The sequence below is a fragment of the Echeneis naucrates genome, chromosome 19 (genome assembly GCF_900963305.1).
Source record: "Echeneis naucrates chromosome 19, fEcheNa1.1, whole genome shotgun sequence".
NCBI lineage: Eukaryota > Metazoa > Chordata > Actinopteri > Carangiformes > Echeneidae > Echeneis > Echeneis naucrates.
Window position 1 is genome coordinate 7003440 of NC_042529.1, and position 21578 is coordinate 7025017.

The 21578-nt window shown below is 40.1% G+C and overlaps 1 protein-coding gene across 1 annotated transcript; it reads left to right on the forward strand.

Annotated features, from left to right (window-relative positions):
- Positions 1-1596: 1596 nt before the first annotated feature.
- LOC115060307 (SH3 and cysteine-rich domain-containing protein 2-like) lies at positions 1597-19844 on the forward strand. Its single transcript, XM_029528192.1, has 11 exons — positions 1597-1680; positions 10469-10856; positions 11811-11905; positions 15672-15756; positions 15938-16050; positions 16138-16201; positions 17017-17072; positions 17244-17332; positions 17891-17942; positions 19315-19452; positions 19746-19844. The coding sequence occupies exons 1-11, from the start codon at positions 1597-1599 to the stop codon at positions 19842-19844; spliced, it is 1263 nt and encodes a 420-aa protein (XP_029384052.1).
- Positions 19845-21578: the final 1734 nt, after the last annotated feature.

Sequence of the window (21578 nt, forward strand, 5' to 3'; positions counted from 1 at the left end):
TGAGTCAGATAAATGGCACCAAAAAAGCTCTGAGGTCTGACGTAAAGACCTGCTCTGCACCTGATAGATAAAGACAGATACAGAAAGATGTCATTTCTTTATCTGTTAAAACGTATAAACAGCGTCATGTAGTGAACTTCACTCATTTACTTGGGTGAGAAGCAGCAATCATTAGAATTCAGTGCAATTCTTTTTGTTCTCAGTTGTTGCTATGCTCAGCCCAGTGTGGAGGAATACACTTCATATTGTAGACAGACTGTTCACGCAACAAGCAAAAATTAGCTTTGCTCAATAAGCCGGGTTCTGTCACTAAAAATAGACATAATTGGCTGAGTATGAAAATGTGCAATTTTTACATGCAAGGAAGCTTGATAATTAATGACACACACACACACACACACACACACACACTTTGAGGCAGGCAGGCAGAAAGGAGCTGTCCGCGGTGCTGAATCAGCCACCCCAGCTTGGCTCGCTCTGGACTGTTGCATCTAATCACCTCTGGCCCTCAGATATTGTGCTGTATGACTTTAATCAGCATTTATATCAGTTGCACCAGAATCAGAATGGACACTAAAATGAGCTCTAAAGGTTTATCATTATTTAACATTATTCTAGATTACATACATTTATTCTTAGTCAGTGGATTATCTATCCAGGGTTACATAGGATTTACCTCAGGTTAGCAGGTAACCTATTTCAGGATGTGATTTCTGTGTTCTGTGTTCTTGCTTTCCAAAGAAAGTATCTGGATAAAGGCAGACTTGTTGTGCTTAAGTGACCATTTAACAGATTTGGTTGGTATTTGTTTTTATTGTGACTAAAGACAGTAATCATTATTTTAGATTAGAACTAATTCAGCTTTATTGTCATTGTACACAATAAATGAAGATATTAAATATAAAATAAATGTACAAAATGAAAATGAACACAGAGGTATAGGTGGGAGGGTCTTCTCTTACCAGCCCTCTAACCTTCAGCTGCTCTTGGAACCTGCTGAGCATTTCACATGAGTACATCAAGAGTTGAAGGGCTGCAGATGTTTCACGATTTGTTGGAAAAAGCAGAATAAGCGAACAGCAGCATTTTCGCAGCTGCACCAACTTTACGGAGCTCATCTGCTCCTCACCTGCAGCCTGTGCCACCCTGAGCGTGCTGACGTCATCGTGCCTCAGCCAATCCCGACGCCGCACCGTGGACCAATCAGGAGGAGCCGAGCACTTTGTCACGGGGAAATCAAAGTTGTGGTGGAGGCGCGTTCGAGTGTGCGCGAGGAGCGGAGGAGAGCCTGCGGATGTGTCGTTTCCAGTTTAAAGTCAGAGGTCTGAAAGCAGTCGGCACCATTTTGACGGAATACCTTCATTGCACTTTGACTGCCCCCCTCCATCTTCCCCCCTCCGGATGGAGGCTGCCGGAGAGAGACGACCTGACAGCCGAAAGCTGCTTATATCGCTGTTTAAACACAGGAGAGGTTAGTTTCTCCACCCCCCTCCATCCCCCACCGGTGGAAGTGGACTTATTATTAAATTCGCTCAAGTTTGGCAAGTTGAAGGAGGAAAACAAACAACAACAACAACAACAACAACAAAAGCCAAGATGACGGAAATCAGCGAGAAAGAGAATGAACCTCAAAACCTTCACCGACCTCCGGCCACCGTGCCCAGCCAGCCGGAGTCAAAGGTAACCACACACGGTGAACTGTTTCCAGGTCCAGCCTCAGAAATCGTTGTTTGTGTTTTCAACTCACTCCCCCCCCCCCCCCCCTCGTTTGGTTTGCGTGGGAAGGTCGACTTGTCCACATTAACTGTCCAAGTTTTCTGTCTGACGGAGCTGATGGGGTGGTTACCTGCAGGCTGGTGTGTCTCTCTGTGGCTCCTGTGCAGAGAGTGAACTCTGTCAGAAAGGGTAACACTATCAATGACACTGACTCCCTTCTTCAGTCTGTCGCCTCATCTGTAGAGACATTCATTATGATGCAGGTGCAGAGGAGGCATTTTTTTTATTTGTGTGCATACAAAAAAGGTTACATGTCACAGCAACGTAGTAAAGAAGTTATGAGCTTAGTGGCTTTTCACCCCCCCACCCCCCCTGTGAGAACAGTAGGCACCTGATGGCGAAGAGGCATGATGGGATTAACCTGCTATGATCCCAAAGGGCAGAAAATTAGCACCTGATTCCCTCTAAACTCCCCCATCCCGCTTCACTTCACTGTTCCAGCATCCAAGTTGCTGCAGGATTCATTTGATTAACCACATTCTGACCTGAAAGAAAGCCATCACGTTTTCTGCTTCAGCCACTAGACTTTGTCAGCAAAATCAAATTTAATAGTTGAATCTGATAGATTCAGGATATAGTCAATGGCTGAGTTTATCCTTTGAGCTGTTTTAAGTGTTGTTTGATACATTGCTGGATTTTTGTATTTTATTTTTATTTTTTTTTGTTTGTAACTTTTTCTGTGGTCATCTTGGTCAGATTCCCTTCAGATTTCCGAAAATTCCTTTTTTTTTTTCTTTTTTTTTAATTGAAAAACAACAACGTTGAGATATTGTGGTGCACATTTCTAGATAGTTGCTGAAGCGCCATTGTCCCTCCAGATCTTGTATCATAAGGCAGTTGTCTACTTCGCTGACAACCCAGAAGTGAATAATGACCTCAGTCCATTTATGCACTATTTAAATAAAAAAGATCTTTGAGGTCTTTGAGTGATCTTTCATGACAAAAAATGGAGTTGAAGTTTGTTCTCACTACATTCTCACATTCTCAGACTTGACCTAAATCTTCGGCAAATAATTTTTTTCAAATGAGCTTCAAGAACAGCCTCAATTTCAGCAGCAATTGCAGCAAGTAATCACATTATGGCAATTCCTTGCTAGTCATTGCCACAGGGACCAAGAACAAGCCTGGCAGAGCAGGCTTCTTGTTTCTATTTGACTACAGACAATACAATGGATGGTGGGCGTTAGGGGGGCTGCGTGAATTTATGAGCCAATCAGCTAGCAGATGTTTGCTGTGTCTAGCTAGGGGCTGGGTCATAATTCACACAAATGGCTGTCCAGACACAACAGAACTGGGAGGAAACATTCCTCTGAGCTGCGTCACCCATGTAACTCTGTGGTTGCCAAGCTCCTGCTGGCAGCCAGGACTGATTCACATCCCACAGGAGAAGATGAAGAATGAAAAAGAAAAGGGGATGGAAAGATCAAATATGTTCTACAACCAGGGTCTCTTTTATAGTCCGCCTGGGGCTGTCTCTGGAGCTTCACTTGTTTCTTTATGTCACTTCCAATCTTCTTATGGAATATTGCTGCATTTATTTCATAACAATTTCAAGTTTCTTTGTCTGTATCTTTCTGAGGTCCACCTACTTAATCTCTGTGGAAACCTTCCCATCACTTCTTTAGCTCTCCTTCATCTCTCACTTTCCTCTTCCTCCTCGTCTCTCCTGTCCCTCTGCTCTGAGTATTTATTACAATGCTAAGTGGGCCCACCAGCTTTCGAGAGTACTTGTAATAGACACTGTGATTGAGTGGATAGTTATTCCACCTCCTCCACCTACAGGCAAGGTGATAGCTCCTAAAATATTATCATTCATCTCTAATCACTAGACACTAATGCTATTCAGGTGCCGTTTACTGACGGTGACGAAGCAATGGCTTAAAGAATATCAATAAGTTTTGGTAGAAATGCTTATTTGCTTTTTTGTCAAAGGTAGGATGAGATGATTGACACCATCTCGTATCTGTGTCCTTAATATGAAACTGCAGCCAGTTGGCTTAGCATAGCACCCTACAGCAGACGACAAGGACCAGAATAGAAACTGGAGGAAATAGTTTGGCTTGTGAAAAGGCAACCATTTCCACCTACCAAGTCTCACAGTTCATTTCATGGTATATCTAATTTGTGTGACGAGTTAAAAATAAAAATCAGAGCAGTTGTTAAAGCACACAAGCACCTTTTTTTCATATGCAAACTTTATTATATGTTAATTTTTGTGCTATAGAGGTTAGGTGGTTTTTTTTTTCTTTCCCGCTGATGTCTATATGCTAAGCTACTAGCTACCGTAGGAACATCAGCTTCATTTCTCAGCAAAAAAAAAAGTGATTCTGCATTTTTCCTGTTCCTCTTGGCTCCATGTTGCCAGAATCCTCCACTACATAAAGTTTAATATTCACTGAAGATAGTGGGCTTAAATGCTGATAATGCAAGGCGCTATGGCCCAGTCCACAGGGTCTTTACATGGCTCATCACATTCTCAGCCAACACAGATATTATTATGAGGTGAAATGATTGTGACTGTTTCTCTCCGACTTTGCCCTTCACACTTAAGCACCCTCTTTTCTCAGTATCCTTCTTATCAGCATGCTTTTTTCTTTTCTAATCTAATTAATTTCTTTCTCTGCGCTAGGGCTATTTATCTGTCTTTTTTCTATTGACTGGCCCACTTAAATGAAAACCAAAACCTTTTCTTTGACCATCTTTCAGTCTCTATCTCTCCCATCCCTAGTCTCTTTCTGACTGCAGTGTGCTCAGAGACAGGTGATTGATTGTTGTTGTGTTTGAAAGGTTGAAGGTGATTTAAGAGTAGGATGAGAACTCTGCAAGACCAGGATTGATGGTTCAGTTCGTTCAACCAAACTGCAATGTTCATTCTTTATTAAGAGTCAATTTCACACCTTTCTTATCTTCAGTTTTACTGACTTTTGATGACTGTGGAAACATGAAAATGCTAAAAATCCAATATATAATTTTTACAATTCATTAAACACATAATTTTACACAAATCTTTAGCTATAAAATTGACCAACTGACAGTTTTGACATTTTATTTCCCTTTATTCACTTCCTAATACTGCTGATGTGTACCAGAACGTGTTCATACCGTTCATGTTTTTGTACTGTGTGTAGATGACATTTCTGAAGAAAGAGTATTCGGTCTGTCTGTGCTTGTTTCGTCTGTATCACTGTTAGCTGGGGGACATCAGTCACCCATCTTACTTCTGACAGACCATGATATATTTGTGTTTGACCTGTCAGAATGATTGACTTGCACTGGCGATGATGTGACATTATTGCCAACTCTTCAAGAGCACACTGCTAGTAAGTCACTGCCTTTGAAATAAAGGAAATTAATTATTAATGATTCCTTTCAACTATTGGCTGAGAAAATCTGTAAGATTGAAACTTTCACTAATAATATAATGAAATAGCTTGGCACCTCAATTGTTTCTCAGTACTCTTGTTCTTTGCTTCTAATGTTAACTGAATTCAGACAATGACTAATTTAAATGCACCATCAAAAAGCAGGAGGATGTGCAGTACTTCACCTGTCTCACTGCAAGAGATGGATTGGCAAAAATTGTCAATGCACAATAATCACAAAGGAAGTGCAGTTTTTGAAGATAACAGGAGTGCAGATCTGGAGCAATCGAGTGTGAAGCTCCAGAGTAGACAGCACAAAGAAGAAGAAAAACGTAGTAGTATCAGAGCTGCTACAGGGTGTCTTAAGAGAGATTGTTTCGCATTTCCAGCGAAATTACCACTTAATTGTCGTTAGGAACTATTGGACTTTTAATGGGCTATCGCTTATTTCACACACAGTGCATGCCTGAAACAGCATATAGAGAAAGTGAGAGCCTGTTCAACTGTTATTTCATTGTTGGGAATAGGTCTAATAAGCATCTCTATCCATTAAACAACACTCTACACAGATGCGGGTTATTTCTCTTCCACATAATTATTTAGGAACAGTTCATATGCCTCTGACTCAAGGCTTCTCAAAGTTTAAAAAATTGATGTGCCAACAGCCTTATTTCTCACATTCATTAATGACACGATATTTCTGGGTGCCGCTGAGAACAAGGGAAAGAACAGTGTAAAGACAAAATGTTTTAGAACTGTTTAATATTTGAAGCTATTGGTTAATTGAAAATCATTCCCCAACCTCGTGTCTTCAGTGAACCCTTATCAATTATTATCAATTAACCCCCCCCACCCCCCCACCCCCACCCCCACCCACCCACCCACCCACCCACCCTTCCCCCCAAACCACAACCACCACCACCACCGTGTGAACATCAGAGAGCCGTTGTGACAGCCACCTAATGTTAACCACAAAAGCTCCTTGTGTAGTTAAACCCTTTAAAGGGCTGGATTTGGAAATGCAAGCTTCTTTTGCTGCACACTCAGGCAGGCAGCATGTGAGCTGGAGCAGTCTTTGCTACTAAGACACTCTTGCATGGCTAAGAAACAGCCTTTTGAACAATAGTTAGATATTTGGAAGCCACATAAAGCTGCAGATGTGACGAGAGAAGCATGGAAGAATATTTTACCTTGATTGACACCCTGCTTTTCACCTATTGAATTAACATGCGGTGTAAGGAGATTAGAGATATAGCTCCAGTTTTCTTTCTCATCTTACCCCCCCCCCCATATTACTGAGTTGTAGATCTCATAACCTATTATTGGCAGGATTTACAGTCTTTCATTATATAATTTTCATCTGATGGAGAGATTTGTTAAATAATACAGAAAAGTCAATTGAGCCATAAAGTATGTATGTAAAACAGCAAATGTTAAAACTTTAATGAGATTACTAACAATCCTAACATTCACATCTACACAACTCCTTTTTGGACAGTGTCAGACGACTCAGACACTTAAAAATTTCTAACATACAACTGTAGAGAGAAAACAGATTTTCCTTTCTGTTGCAGAAAACTGTCAATTAGTTTGAATCCCTGTCACCTGCAGGGAAACTTTGTTGGTACAAAGGGTGATTTCAGTAGCTGCACTTTTACCTAACAATGTCCGACTGGAACTGCACCTTTAATTTAAACGTCAGGTCACTGTGAGACAAAGATCCAACTTAATCAGGTTCCAGTGTGCTCAGTAAGACTTTGAATGTCGTGCAAAGCTTGAGGTGTCCTGAGGACGACCATGCAGTGGGCACGTCATGTGTCAGAGCAGGCAGACAATTAGGAACACAGTGACTTGCTCCATTTTGTTTTAACTGCAGATAAAGTGGCAGCATAGAGGCTACAGACTATTCTGGACTCAGGGCCAGTTTTAGGATTGGTAGAAATGTAAATATTTCATGTGCCTCACATAGAAACTAATGTTTATGTAAAAAGTCTATGATGTAACTTTCAGTACTGTTATCCAAATGATTCAGTATAGCGGATAAGAGCAAATGTGTTTCACCTGCATATTCTGACAGGATGGTTATTGTTTCCATTTCTTCATTGTTAATTATTTAAAGAAAACTGGTGTTTCAGTCCAACATTTCATTAGTGAATTCTAATTAAATCCTTGTGGCACCATGTTTAGGGACTGTTACAGGATCCCTTACCCACCTCATGTTTTCTTACAGAAAGATAAATGGCGTTTTCTGAGAACTGCTAGACAACAAAGCTTAGCTATTAAACTTAATGAGGCAGTCAGATGTATGACCATTCGTCGATTTTCTGTCGTGATGCAATTTCTCAGTAGTTTCCTTACCGTATCTCCTCTGTTGTTTAATAAAATGGTCATGGCAGCAGGATGACTTCGCCTTTCACAGGCATCTTGTGTGAACACAGACCTACCCCTCTTCTTAATCATTAATTTATCCAAGCAGTCCTCACCACAGCCTATTTATAGAAGCCTTCACCAAACATCTCACTGCTCTGCGCTCATTCTCAGACAGCTGTACAACAAGGCATAGACGTCTACTTTGTCTTTCCATTGTATTTCATCTTACCGCATCTGTCAGAGTGGTGATTGAATAAGGCCTCAATGCACTAATGGATTTTCAAAGGTGTGGGTGTTGATAGTGGTGCTGTGGTATTTTCAGTATATCTCATCTATTATTATGCTCTCTTCAGCCATCTGTTTTACACATTTACCCATTACCCATCATTTTCCTTTGACTGTCTCCATGATTTCCTTGTCTTTTATTTTCTGATCTTACCATCTTCCTCAAACCACTGTCTGTTCTAGGAAACTACAGCTGAGCTAATTGCTGTCAGAGGTTCAGAGTGTGATGCGTTTCCAGCTTTGTGATTCATAAATAGACTTTTCAACACCTTACGGAGAAACGCAAGAATACAGAGAAATATGGAGATTTGTATTCATTAGAACTTCTGACTAACAACAAAGATGCAAGATAATTAAGATATCTCATGGGATGTGTGTGTGTGAAGACATTTTGGCAACAACTAATTATATTTTAGTGCATCAGTAATGTCAGTGCGTGTGTTTAATGACCACATGTTAAAACCTGGTTGATGATCCTTATGGATTAATAGATTTAGCAACATGTTTAGGGATAGAGTTGTGTATTTTAATTAGTTTCCATCCTGTAACAGAGAAATTTAGTAGTTTAATTCATTTGAATTTCAGTAAGTAACCAAGTATTAACTCCAGAAGGTATAAAAATGCCCCACAGAAAGGACCCAATTTGATCCACATTTACCAGCCATGCACAGCTTTTTATCTTAGGCTACTGCTGAACTAAGACAGCCTCCAGAGCTGTTGCCAAGCTGCAAAAAATATATAGCATCTTTGTACATCTGGAAAACGGTCATAAAACACTTTAGCCAGTCTATTTCCTTCATAGCACTTAAAATGACTTTAAAAATTAAGAGGGGGGGGGTAGCAGTAACTGAAGCTGAATAATAAGCCCTCTGATGAACTGCATTAAACCTCCCACTTCCTCCCATATACCTCCCATATAACATATTTCTAACTTTCATTCATACAGACCCTATAGATTGTAATGGAAAGCTAGGAAATATTTCACTGCCTCCTGCCAATACACTGTAGTAGTTCAGGGTAAAGTCAGTGATGTCCAATTATATCTAAATCTACTTAAAAAAAATAATTAATTTTTTCATTAGCCAAGTTAAATCCCTGTGTCTTTTTTTTTTTTTTTTTAATCTTTCTAAAAGCTCGCAGAGGTATATTAACTTATTGATTATCAGCCATGGGTGGACTAGTTTGTGGCTGCAGAAACTGTTCCTTTTCCCGTGGAACTCAAGCCTTCATCCTAGAGAAGATGAACAAAGTAAAAAAAAAAAGGAATCTAATAGAGGGGAACATCCATTACTCAATGGGCGACCAATCGAGCCAAGAAAAGGCCATTAAGGAAAGCATGGACTCAGCTCCCTGTAGAAAACATTTATGAGAAGCACTCACTAATGGGTCAACAGAAAGGACTCTTTTCATCACTCAAACTAATTGGCATCTGTAAATCTGTAGCTTAAAGAAGAAAAAGAGGAAGCTGCTCAATGCTATTGATCAAATTTTCTGTGAAGGAGAGAAGATGGGGCGATGAGGTGGATTTCAAGGCTCAGTGGTACAATAGACATGATTAGGATGCAACTTTCACACACATAAAAACTGTGATGGAACAATATAGTCTCCTTCAGTGTTTCTTTTTCCTACATGACTAAAAGGAAAAAGCATGAATGCCATAAACCAAACAAAGGTTTGTATGAGGCAGCATAATGATTATTATAGCAATGTCTTCAACACAATCACAAAAAGACACAGCTAATGAGCTCTGTATAAACTGAGGAGGCACACCTCTGTCCAAGGGACCTATTATATCCTTGCCCTCATTCTCCAGGCCACGAGTGTATTCACAGTTATTTCCATATATTGGGTCCCATTGCTGTGAAGGCACTGTAATTGTTTATCATTATCAGTTCCCCTTTATCGGAGCCAAGTGCGCTGGATGGCAAGCATGTGGGAAAAGGAGGGAGTTTGAGGTAAAGATAAACACGATGTTCGCCGTGCATCACTTACAGCATCAAAAGGGAAGGTGCAAGCCGCTCAATAAAACTAATCAAATGTGAATTTTAAGGGTTATTGACTTGAGTGGGTCTAAAAAAAACAAGAGGGGCGGAGGACTAAAGAAGATCAAAAGCAGCCTGACAGGGCAAGGACAGACGGAGGGTAGACCTGACAGACTGATTTTTAATAGAATGATTTCTCAAACACAAACAGCCCCTGTGATGGATATGTTTGCCATCTACTGTTGTAAGCTTAAATAATGTCCGTATATATAGCTTAAAGTGTCATTATTTTAAAAAAGGGTTACTTACTAGGTCCTCTATGTTTCCTGTGTTGTTATGAATTAAGTGACTTGTGCCCGCCTTTAAAGATTGCAGTTTTTTTTGCCAGCACAGTTGCAGTATCAACTTAAAAGGTGATCATTTGTCAATGTTTTGTTCATTGCTTGTTACTGCTGTGTGTGACCAAACATCAGAAAATAAGATCCTTACTTATTGTTTAAAATTCCAAAATGTAGCTAATGTGCTTCACAGTGTGTTTGCATGTTTTCATCCATTTTAATGGACAGTGTCCAACCCTCCCAAAATTGTATGCATTAGTATGGCTCAGTTTGCAAGTCCTTTTGTGTGTGTTGTATTGTGTGTGCAATTGCCTGTAGAAGAACACCTTCATTATTGTTTTGTTTTATCTTTCAGTTGCAGCGTCTGAAACGCTCCCTGTCCTTCAAATCAGTCATGCGCAGCAAGAGTATGGACAACTTTTTCCAGCGCAGCAATGGGGAAACCCGCCTACCCTCAGGCTTCATCACTACACCACCACCACCATCACCATCACCATCATCTCTTCCCCCATTCTCCGGGTCCCCCCTGGCCTATGAGCGGTCTCCCTCTCTGTCCCCATCACTCAGTCCCAACCCGTCCTTGTCATCACACTCACCGTCTATCAGTCCCTCACTGTCTGTCACCTCCAAAACTCTGCCAAAGACTCAGGCCCTGCTAGTGCAACCAATCAAGACTCACTTTTTCCAGGAGCATGTCTTCCGCAGGCCGGCCAGCTGCCAGCGATGCAAACACATGATCCAAGGTAGGTCAGTTAATTTGGTTTAGGACTGTCTTTGGAAAATGAAGATTTCATTTATCATGTTGAATGACTCCCACAAATTCAATGAGTGTGTCCTAAAACAAATGTCTTTTAAACTGTAGTTTGCAGTTTAGAGTCAGTTTGCCCAAACTAGAAGAAACAAGACTGTGTAATTACTCAGAGAGATTTATGTTTATTTGTCAAGGCATCGGCATCTTTGCTCCTGGGTCTTATTTGGGTTTATTGATGGTTTAAACATCTTTACTCAAGATAATCTGCAATGCTCACTGTTGGCATTTTGGATTTGGTCCATTTCTTCAGTGCAACACTGTACCTATAAAAATTCTTGACAACAAGCCTATTACCTTTTCCTCCTCAGGGTATACTGACATCTCTCGGCTTAATGCTTGCATAGTGCGTTTAAAAAATATGTTTCTTTATCAGTTCATAGAGTACGTTTGAATATTGGCTCTAGGATTTAGCACTTAAATACATTTTACATGCACACCACAAAGCACCCAAGTGTCCAAATTAATATCCAACAACAGTTCTTTAAGACCCACATCTGGCACAATTATTAGTCTTCAAAAATAAGCTTGCAAAAATTAAAAATTTAAGTGAGTAGCAAAGCTTTTATGCATACATGAATTTTTCATACTTTTACATTTAATGTTTGAAACACCTACAACTGCAAAGTTTATCATCCTGAATACAATTCTCCTGAATACAATAAATGTAAAGTGTAGCATCTGCTAAAAATAAGATAATAAAAATAATTAAAAAATAAAATAATAAGAAATTGCACAATAGGTGAATCCAGACAGTCTACATTATTTCCCCTTTATTACCATGACATTTAAATTTATCAGGGTATTGCAGTTTGCAGGAGCCTTAACCTTTTACTTACCACACAAATAATGTTGTCTTGAGTTAAAGTGAATGTTGGTGTTTTTGCAGGGAACTCAAAGCAGGGACTACGCTGTAAAGCCTGTAAGATGGCGACCCACCTCTGGTGCTCAGCAGAGCTGTCCCAGCAGCCCTGTAATGGCAAGGTAAGAGCGCTTCAGACTGTCTCGCAGCATAGTCAGGTTTCACTACCATAGCCTATATGCCTTCATAAAGCTTCAATGCTCTGACCACAAACAATAAATCCTATCACAGTTCTGACACCTTTATCTTTCTGATGTTCAGTCATCTCGTGCTAACAGGAGTGTGAAACTCTCGTGGATGTTCTTCGAGCCTCACTTGGCTGGTTTTGAAACCTATCCAGTGGCATATATAATTGACTAACATTGTTTTAGCATCATGTTTTACACCTCTATTTTATCATTCTCATGAAATTCTTCAGTCTTGGGAAAAGAACAATGCCACTGCTGAAAAGACACTTAATCACCCATCAGATTGGCTTGCTTTTAATTATTATTATTATTAAACCATAGTTACTTCTCTCTGAGCTAATCGGCTTACCGTTCGGTACTAAAAAGGCACGTGTTTCCTGCAAGGCAGAGACTAAGCCAGAATGCAGTGTCAGCAGAATCAAATAGCAAAGGGATGCTGTAAATGTCTCTTTCATTCAGTTGGCATGGCTTTTATTCATGGTAATATGCTTAGACTCAAAGCCCTCAAAGCACCCATCTTCTATTCTCTAAAAGAGAATAAATCTCATTTCACACCTGCAGACACAAAAAGGTACAGGTTATAAATGGAACATAGACTGACCAGACCTTTGCAAAGTTGACCAAGACACTGAAAATGTATGAAAAGATAACAATTGGATAAAATGATCTTGCAAAAAGCAGTAGAGCATGATGCTGATGAAGTGTCAGCGGCCAGGTCCTTGCTTTTTTTTCACTCAGCATTTTCTTCCTGCCGTATGTGCTGCTCTTCTCACATCACACCCTCGTCTCTTCCTCTGTCTTGTCTGCGTGTTACACCCTCCCTCCTCAGTGCTGTTGGAAAATCAATATCTCTTTGTACCAGCTGGTCTGGCTAATTCGGTGTGAAATTCACTGTGTTTGAGGCGCTCACAATCCCTTGAGGATATGACACGGCAGGCACTCGCCAAGCCATCAGCAGTGTCCTTTTCGATCACTGCACACTCATCAAAGCAAGGATTAGGCATTTTTCTGAAACTGCATGGAGTTCGATGCTACTCCTTATAAATCTACCTAACCTAGGGTCCAGGCGTCGCTGACAAAAAAGTGTTAAGTGTAAAATTTTACTTAGATTGTATTTAAACGGCTGCAATTATTCAGATGTAGTTTTGAAACCATGATATACTGACCATACACATTGGACACTAAATGGAACTGTAAAGCTTCTCAAGTGGCCTTTTGTTGCAGAATTAGTTGGCAACATTACAATTCAATCCATGTGATTGGTGGGGAAAAGTGAGTTCCACCCTGGCCAGCAACAACTTTGAAATTCTCTAAAGGTTGCACACGTGGATGATTATGAGCAGATAAAATAAATTTTGATATTAAAACAAAAATCAATACGCAACTTTCGCTAGCTTGTGTTTATGTAAATTAGAGTAATTCAAGGTGAAAAAATGAATATCAATGACCACAGGCCTTCTGGTTTTCTCTCAGCCCATTTGCTGAGCTCACTCGTACATGACCAGCTGTTTTAAAATGTCCTCAGAATCAAGAGGCTTTAAATTACCTTGGAAACATGACAACTTTTTTCTAATCAATGTTAATTACACTTAAAAGATGTGTCACAGTTTGATTAAAGAAACAGGCTTGCTGAGCTCTGCATAAAATATTTGCTCCTGCAGGAAACACACGCACACACACTTTTCTTGAGTGGACTTGTCTGTGATCTCAACTGAGTGTGAAGTTCTCACTTGCTTGCTGTCTTAAAGTCTGACAGTGTCCATTTCAGATTTGCTGAGATGAAATGAGACATAGCTCTTAGCTATTTGACGTGAAAGCGAAAGTTTTTGATGCAGAGGAAATTAATTATCAGTTCTGAGCACGTTAGTTTATTTCAGCTGGGAGGACTGGCAGAAGATGAGGCCAATCATTGCTCATTAATTAGCATAATATGAAGTGAGTGAAGCATTTGCCAAGTTAGTTTACACAGAGCTCTTTTATTTTGTTTGTGGCCTGGGTTTCCCTGAAGGATTTTGCAGCAAATGGATGAAAACAAAGACAATGAACACTTTGCAGATAAAAAGCTCGAAGACACTTGGCCAGAGCTGCATGTCTCTACTGAGCTGAAACATTTCATCGACAAGGCCATCAGCAGAAATAATTTTATCCATCCTCCAATATTCTTCATTCTCAGATAAACAATAATTTTAATGGTTAATTATTTATTTTGAAATACAAACATATCAAAATTCTAGTCTCTTTTTCATTTTGGGGGGGCTATGGATGGCTAGATGAAATTTTTAAAATGTCATGAACAATTTTTTAAGTTCAGGATGATGCCGTTGAAAATTTGTTTATACTTGTTACATCATGAAAAATATGTATTTTTTTTCCTAATGAAACATTGATGGTAGGAAGCTGAAACAAGGGAAGCTTTTCTAGAAAAAACAAAAATGTGGCCTGAACGACAGAATGACAGAAAATAAGTTACTAGAGCTAAACACATTTGTTTGATGGCGTGCCATTTTCAGCATATATCACTGTAACACAGATGAGAAGAAGTAAAGCTGAGATCCTATCTTTGTAACCTGTTTCTATTTGCAGAACACAGAAAAGATTTATCACAGCCTCCCTGTCAAAAACATTACTTTGTAATGTTATCTCCTCGGCTGATGACTCATGTACTGTAGCTAAACATATTTCTCCTGCTAAATAAAGAAACACAATCAGATATCAAAGCGTTTACAGTAGCAGATCTGCTGTCCCTCTCACAAAGAGGAACCTTTGTGGAGCCTCAGTACACAGACCATGTGGATAAATCAGCTTGAAGGCACAAGAGAAAACGTGTCCGATTCCATCAGAAATACGACAGTCTTGGAGGACATTTTTGCAAGAATTTGAAAGAGTAGCTCATATCAGATGATCTGACCTGCATATGCCAAGGTTGAAAACTAAATCGACTAATTTTCCTTCTTTAACCCTGAAAGACTTTGAATGAGCTTATTGTTGAGTTATGGTCTGTGTGAAATCATGAGTTCTATTCTCTCTTCTACAGTCCATAAACTGAAGAGTTGAGATAGAAAACAGCTGAAACACAAGCATGATGTAAAAATGAAAAAACAAACAAAAAAAAAAAGTTCTTAGAGGTTACCGCAAGAGAAGCATAGAGGCAGCCATGCTGCCTCCAACAAACTACTTTCATATGCAGCTTTTCTGCATTAGCAAGTTCCTTTCAGTGCTAAAAAGAAGCGTGAAATTCATTAATGTAAAAGAAAAAAGAAGAGATGGGGAATGAGCATTAGTTGTTTCCTTTGACAGATGTCCTGGGTTCACATCTTGTCCCATACCATTAAACAGCATTGACTTTTTCATGAGTTAACTATGGCCTCATTGTTCTCCTAACTGCAAAAGATGGATTTAAGGCATACAAATCATTTTACGTGCAAAGTCGTTGTGGGAATAAGTGAACATTTTTTGAGGTGCAAGAGATGACATGAAGCACAGTACTTGAGCGTATCAGCTTTGGAATTGTTTCAATTGAGTTGAAAATAGTGAAAGAACATCCAGCTTCAATCAAAGCTGCCTATTTTCCAGATAAACCACAGCTTTTGTCTTCGAGACAAATATTACAGCTACTGTACCCCTTTTGTTCCCCTTTTCTGCCTTAAGTAACATTTGTCCTTCCTCTGTTGTCCTCCACGTCTCGCTGCCGGCCTGTCAGACAGGAGCTTTCAAGAGAAACTTCAGCTCTCCTCTGCTAACCATCGATCCGCTTGGTGTGGTCAGAGAGGCTCCTGCTGCTCAGGGTGAGTGATGGAAACGCTGGCTGATTTATCACAACACCGAACAACAGAAATCCCAGGATGACAAATGACAATGTCTGTAGACTTCAGTCCTTAATGCCCGACAGGTCATTGTGTGTGTATGTGTGTCAGCTATAAAACTGCACATGTGTTGCTCTGTTCCTTGGTGTCTGGCCGTGTGTAGAAGCAGATAACGGCGTTGTTGACCCTGTGTATGAGGCACTGCGCTATGGGACGTCACTGGCTCAGATGAGTCGCTCCAGCTTTGGCAGTATCTCAGAATCACCCTGTCACGAGGTAGTAAAGCACACAAGACAAAAGCCCAGTCATTCGCTGGAATTAATATTTCTGATTTTGTTGGCTGCACCTTATTCTTTTTTGTAGGCTGAAAAATATCAAGACAAACTAGAAAACCAGCCAATAGCTGAAGAGGAACACATCCCAGGAAGTAAGTCAAATCCTTTTCCTTTGGACATTTAACTATTAATCTGTAGTCTGTTAGTTTGTTGGGGTTTTTTTCCCCCAAACCTACTACAACCTTTATCTGCGTGGAAAAAAAATGGTGAAATATCTGAGTTAGAAATAAAAAGGTTTGAAAGAGCAATGACATAGAGCAAAATGTCCAGTTACCCAAATTACAAAAACCTATTAAAGATGTTGCCGAATTAGTGTGTACGTTGACCAAAATGTCATTTAAATGTCATTAAAACTGTCATTTTGACAATGAAAAACAAATTCACACCAACAATGAAATGGAAAGAATCCCAAAACAGAATGATTCATTATGAAGTCATTGTTCATATTATGATGGATCTTTCCATAACAGCATTTCAGTACTGTAAACTCAGAATAAAATCTTCTGTTGGAGAGATACATCTTATTTTAAGGTTAATTAAAAAGTAGGCAGATAGATGGGAAGTGAAAATATTGAGATTCTTTCAATATTCTAAAATGTTGTGGGCAAAGGAGCAATGCAAGCTGAAAGTAGAGGTGTGTGTGTGTGTGTTCAGCACACAGAGAGCCCCAGGAGAGGGGATCATCTCTGTTTGTACTCCTGCCACTTTACAGTTAATGACCTTGACTTCGACCTCCCCTCTGTTTGCAGCCTTTCTATCTCTCTCCCCCTCTCTTCCTCCCTCATCTCTTTCCTCTCTTTCTCTTTTTTGCACGTGGCCTTACTTTCTCTGACACATATCGTCTTTCCCTTTCTGTTTTTTTTCCCCCTCTCCCCTTCTCTTTGCGTTTATGTGTCTGCGTCTCCAGTGCTCACCCCTCCTGAAAGTGAGAAGGCTGATTCAGAAGACAGGGTCAGTCTGAAGGTGTGTAGTCAGCATTCTTCTCATCTTTCGCTTTGTTGTTCTCGGCAGTACTGCACTTTGTCAACCCCCTTTCAAAATAGCTTTCCTTTTCACTTGATTTCAGGCCTCCACACGAGGTAAATGCTGATCACAATCTTCAAATCACTCTCTGTGCATTTGTTTTCTTGTCAGACTCCCAAACGGGTCGAGGTCCACTCCATCCACACCTATGTGGCTCTCTACAAGTTCCTGCCTCAGGAGAAGAACGATTTGGAGCTACAGTCAGTCCAGTTTTTTTTTTTTATTTAATTGGGTGTGTGAAAGTAATCACTTGAGACAGAAGGAAGTGTTTACCTGGCCAAAATGTTCCTAACAATCACACACCATCTGCCACCTCAGCGGGATGATCGCAGGGGGCTGAAGGGTTCGGGGTGGGAGGAGGGACAGTGCTAGGTGGCCAGGAAGGACAAACAGCTGCGAGTGTATGACAAGAAAAAGTCTGTATGTGAGTAGGTGTGAGAAATCACTCAGTGTGGTATAACACCCACCACTAGTCTGGAGGATACGTCTGTGCTAGAAGACAGCACATGAGGTGTCTCTACACATGGACAGAGCCGTTCCCTCAGATAAATAACCAACTTTATGGTGACATTTACTATAGTGTACATGAAGCAAGCCTGTTTTGTATTTATAGGAAATCTTTTCTTGAGGAGTGATGTCAAGTATGAAAACCTTTCCAACGCAAACAAGACTCAAACATCACTTTGTAGCAAAGTGGAAGAAATATCTTTTTAAAGTGCACTAAAGTAGCATAAATCCCTTTTTGTTTTGTTTTCCAGGCCTGGCGACAGAGTTCAAGTCACAGATGACTCCAATGAGGACTGGTGGAAGGTGGGGACAAAGTCTTCTTCTGTTCAGATGCGCTGAAGTAATTTGTCTCATTTGACGAACAGATGCATAGATGCATAGATGAGTAAAATATTCTCACCAAAAATCTCAGGATTGTCCCCACAGGGCTGGCACTTACACAGCCATAGTCAGTAAGTGAAGCACTGCCACTCAAATCAGAGCTGTTCCGAGATGCTAAGTCGGTGGATGTGCTTGAAGGACATCAGGCATGTATGTGTAGCAGAGGAAGAGAGGCTGAAGACAGATTGCAGGCTGTGTTTAATGAGCCATCTGAAGATCTTAACCTTCACCTGCCACAGCACAGACAGGTCTTTACATAAACCATGCAAAAGGGGAAAGCAGAAGGATGTACACGGCAGTAAAATGGTAGCCATACTGCTCCAGGTCATTTTGCTTGTCTAAATTGCCTCAAATTAACTAAGACCTTTAAGTGGCTCGTATGAAATGTACTTAACACGTCATTAGATTATATGTTTTCCCTTCCAAAGTCATATAGTTCAAGCCTGAATACTGGAGAAATCAAAATAAAACAAAGGCAGCGTTGTTATTCTTCCCTATTTGTAAAATCAGTTTACTACAAGTCAGCCTGAAATGCTTATGGTGATAAAGCACATGCTTAGAGATGTGACATAAAACTACGCTGTTAAATACAAATAAAATAAAAGCCTACAACGCTGTTAAATTACTGAGATAAATTGCAATTTCATACCTTGTAAACCACAATTAAAAAAGTGCCGTTTAAGTGCCACAGAAATCTCCTATGGAGGAGCCTTTATCGGGATTGGAGCAAAATACGTGACTCTGAAGCTCACAAGCTTTATACGTGTCTTTGCCAGAGAGTCTGAGAAGAATAGAGGGGAATGAGGACTGAAAATGCAGATCCATTTTGGTTCAAGTGCTCATGTTGCTAATTATGGAGCAAAAAAACATTTTCCTTGTTAATTATTTTGGTTCATCCAAATTTGTTTTGTTCCTGTGATAAAAATGTAGTCATATCTAGGCAACTGGTCAAGTAAACAAAAATGAAAATGCAGAGTATTCAATTGTGTATGCTCAGTCAAGGACTGTGAAGGACTGAGGTGTAGCTGCCTATGTGTTGGTTTTGCTGTTTGTGTTGAAATGTAACTAGGCAGATGGTTGAAGTGTAGTGAGTTCGCTTCACCAGGCAAAGTTGTTTTTTGTTTTTTGTTTTTTTTTTGCAGACTGAGGGAGATGATCCTTAGACGTTTTGTACGGAGATGTTTTCTTGTTTTACTGTTTTTACTGTTTACTCACTCGCTCCAGTACAGTCCCAATACAGTAACATAAATTGTCTATTTGTGTGTATGTGTCCGTTTTTGATTGTGTTAACAAGGGGAAAAGCAAAGACAAGGTAGGATTTTTCCCAGCCAACTTTGTGCAGCGGGTTCGGCCAGGCGAGAGGGTGTGGAAGGTCACCACTGGTTTCCAAGGCAACCGAGACAAAGGCCAGATGACTGTAAAAGAGGCCCAGGTGAGCGCACATGAAATTCACATGTTTCGTTTTTATCACTTACACTATATATATATATATATATATATATATATATATATATATCTTTTTTTTTTTTTTTTTTTTACAGCACTCACACACTGAATTAATTTAAAACATATGCAAATGCATGCGGAAAACTGCTGAGATTACCGAGGACAGCATGTAATGTCTTCCAATGCAGTTCACGTTTAGCCTCAGTCCACAAACTCCCTCGCTTCACTAAATGTCACTTGCCCCTCCTCCTGCTCAACGCTGCTCTCCCCCCTCTGCAGATCTGTGTGGGGAAGAACGAGGAGGTTGATGGTTTCCTCCGCCTGACTAGCGGGAAGAAGAGAGGCCTGGTCCCTTTGAAGTGCCTGCTAGAAATATGATGGCGAATGGAGATGTTCACTAAAACGGAAGAATACTCAGGAGTGTTTACCCAACACCTCACTGACCGCCAATCACCAAACCCCACCCCTCCAAAAAGCGACAGTGAAGTAGCAGCTTGAGTGGACGACCACCCACAACTTTGCTTTTTACTGCACAGGATTTTAAAGGTAAAGACTAAAAGAGGGGGTAGCTTCTTTAGTTCCTTAGAGCTACTTTTCTTGTAGCACAAATTTACCCTCTGAGGTTTTATACACCTTCACCACAGAAATGTAGCGACATATAGCAGAGGATAAGCACGCAGGAAGTCCTGCTACCTCAACAGCCATCTCCATTGGCTATCTGTCTGCGACAAAGAGGAGAGGACTACTGTATTATGATGTCAAGGCGTGTCCAAGCCTAACGGAGTTTGTGAGCAAACTGTCTTCATTTTTTTGTCCATGTAATGATAACAAGACATAAGAGTTTGTGAAAGGTTTTAGCTGTTTATTGTAGTTGCTTGTGCCAACATGTTTTGGTTGGTGGCTCCAACCTCTTAATCAGATTTGCTTTCATAGATTTAGCTGAGGATATAAACTATGACTCTCCAGTTTTGGATGTGCAGACTGCAGCTCACCACGAGCATGTGTCTGCTGTTGTGATACAGATTGAAGATGTGCATACGTGTCACTTCTGCTCTGGCCTGAAAATGATTCAAGCGTTACATTATATAAAAACCCAACAGTCTTATCTGCAACAAATGAAAGTCAAAAACACACACACCACGGTTTCTTTTTGTCAGACTGCTCTCCAGTGATTAGATTACAGTACGTTTGGGGTTTTTTCTTCTTCACAGTTCTGATGTGACAAATGCTTTCTGGGTAACTCGGGGAGTTCCTGTCTCACTATGCCCTTCCATCACACTCTTTCTACACACACTAACACTCAGATTTTATAGTTCACTCTGTTCAATGTAACTCTAAAATCAATCTATACAATCTTCTTCCTGTCATTGTAATCTCTGCATTGTTTATCAATATGTCCTGTAATATTTGCTGGCCCATCTGGTTGTATGCTACAATATGAGGATGGTGTGCTGTCCTGAATTGATGATCTACATGTTTTTCCTCAAAGGAAGAGCAGAACAAAGAAAAACTGTAATTCAGGACATTGAGTTAAACACCAAACTCAGTGAGGGGTTTTTATTGTTGTTCCTTTTGTTTTTGTTTGTTTTCATTGTGAAAAATGTGAGGAAGGCTGTCAAACTTTGTATCTGTCAGACATGAACTTCTGATGAATGGCTCTTTCCTCTCCCAGCACGTGTTTACTTTTAAGTAACACTGAAGGACTGTTAATTGTTGCTGTAATTTAAGTTGAGAAAAGTTAAAAATGAGATCACATCCTCTGATTTCTTTTGCTGTCAATATAAACCATAAAGCAGTTCCAAACTGCCTTTGTTGCAGCAATAACTGTAAATAGTATGACAGTGTTTGTAAATAGCCTTATGAAGATACTATATGTATTGGCACTGAATAGCAGTCTGAGCAAGAGGTTTGCAGCTATCCAGGAGCCAACTAAGGGCATTAACTTCGGTTATGATTTACAGGAGATTATTCTTTACTGTCCCACTTACCAATGTATGCACCTCTATGCTCAATTAACTTCTAGCCCTGTCAGCACAAGTCTCAAATACTATGCACAACAGTTCTAGTCACTCACTTTATTTTGTACTCTGCTTATTTCCAGCGTAGCCACGT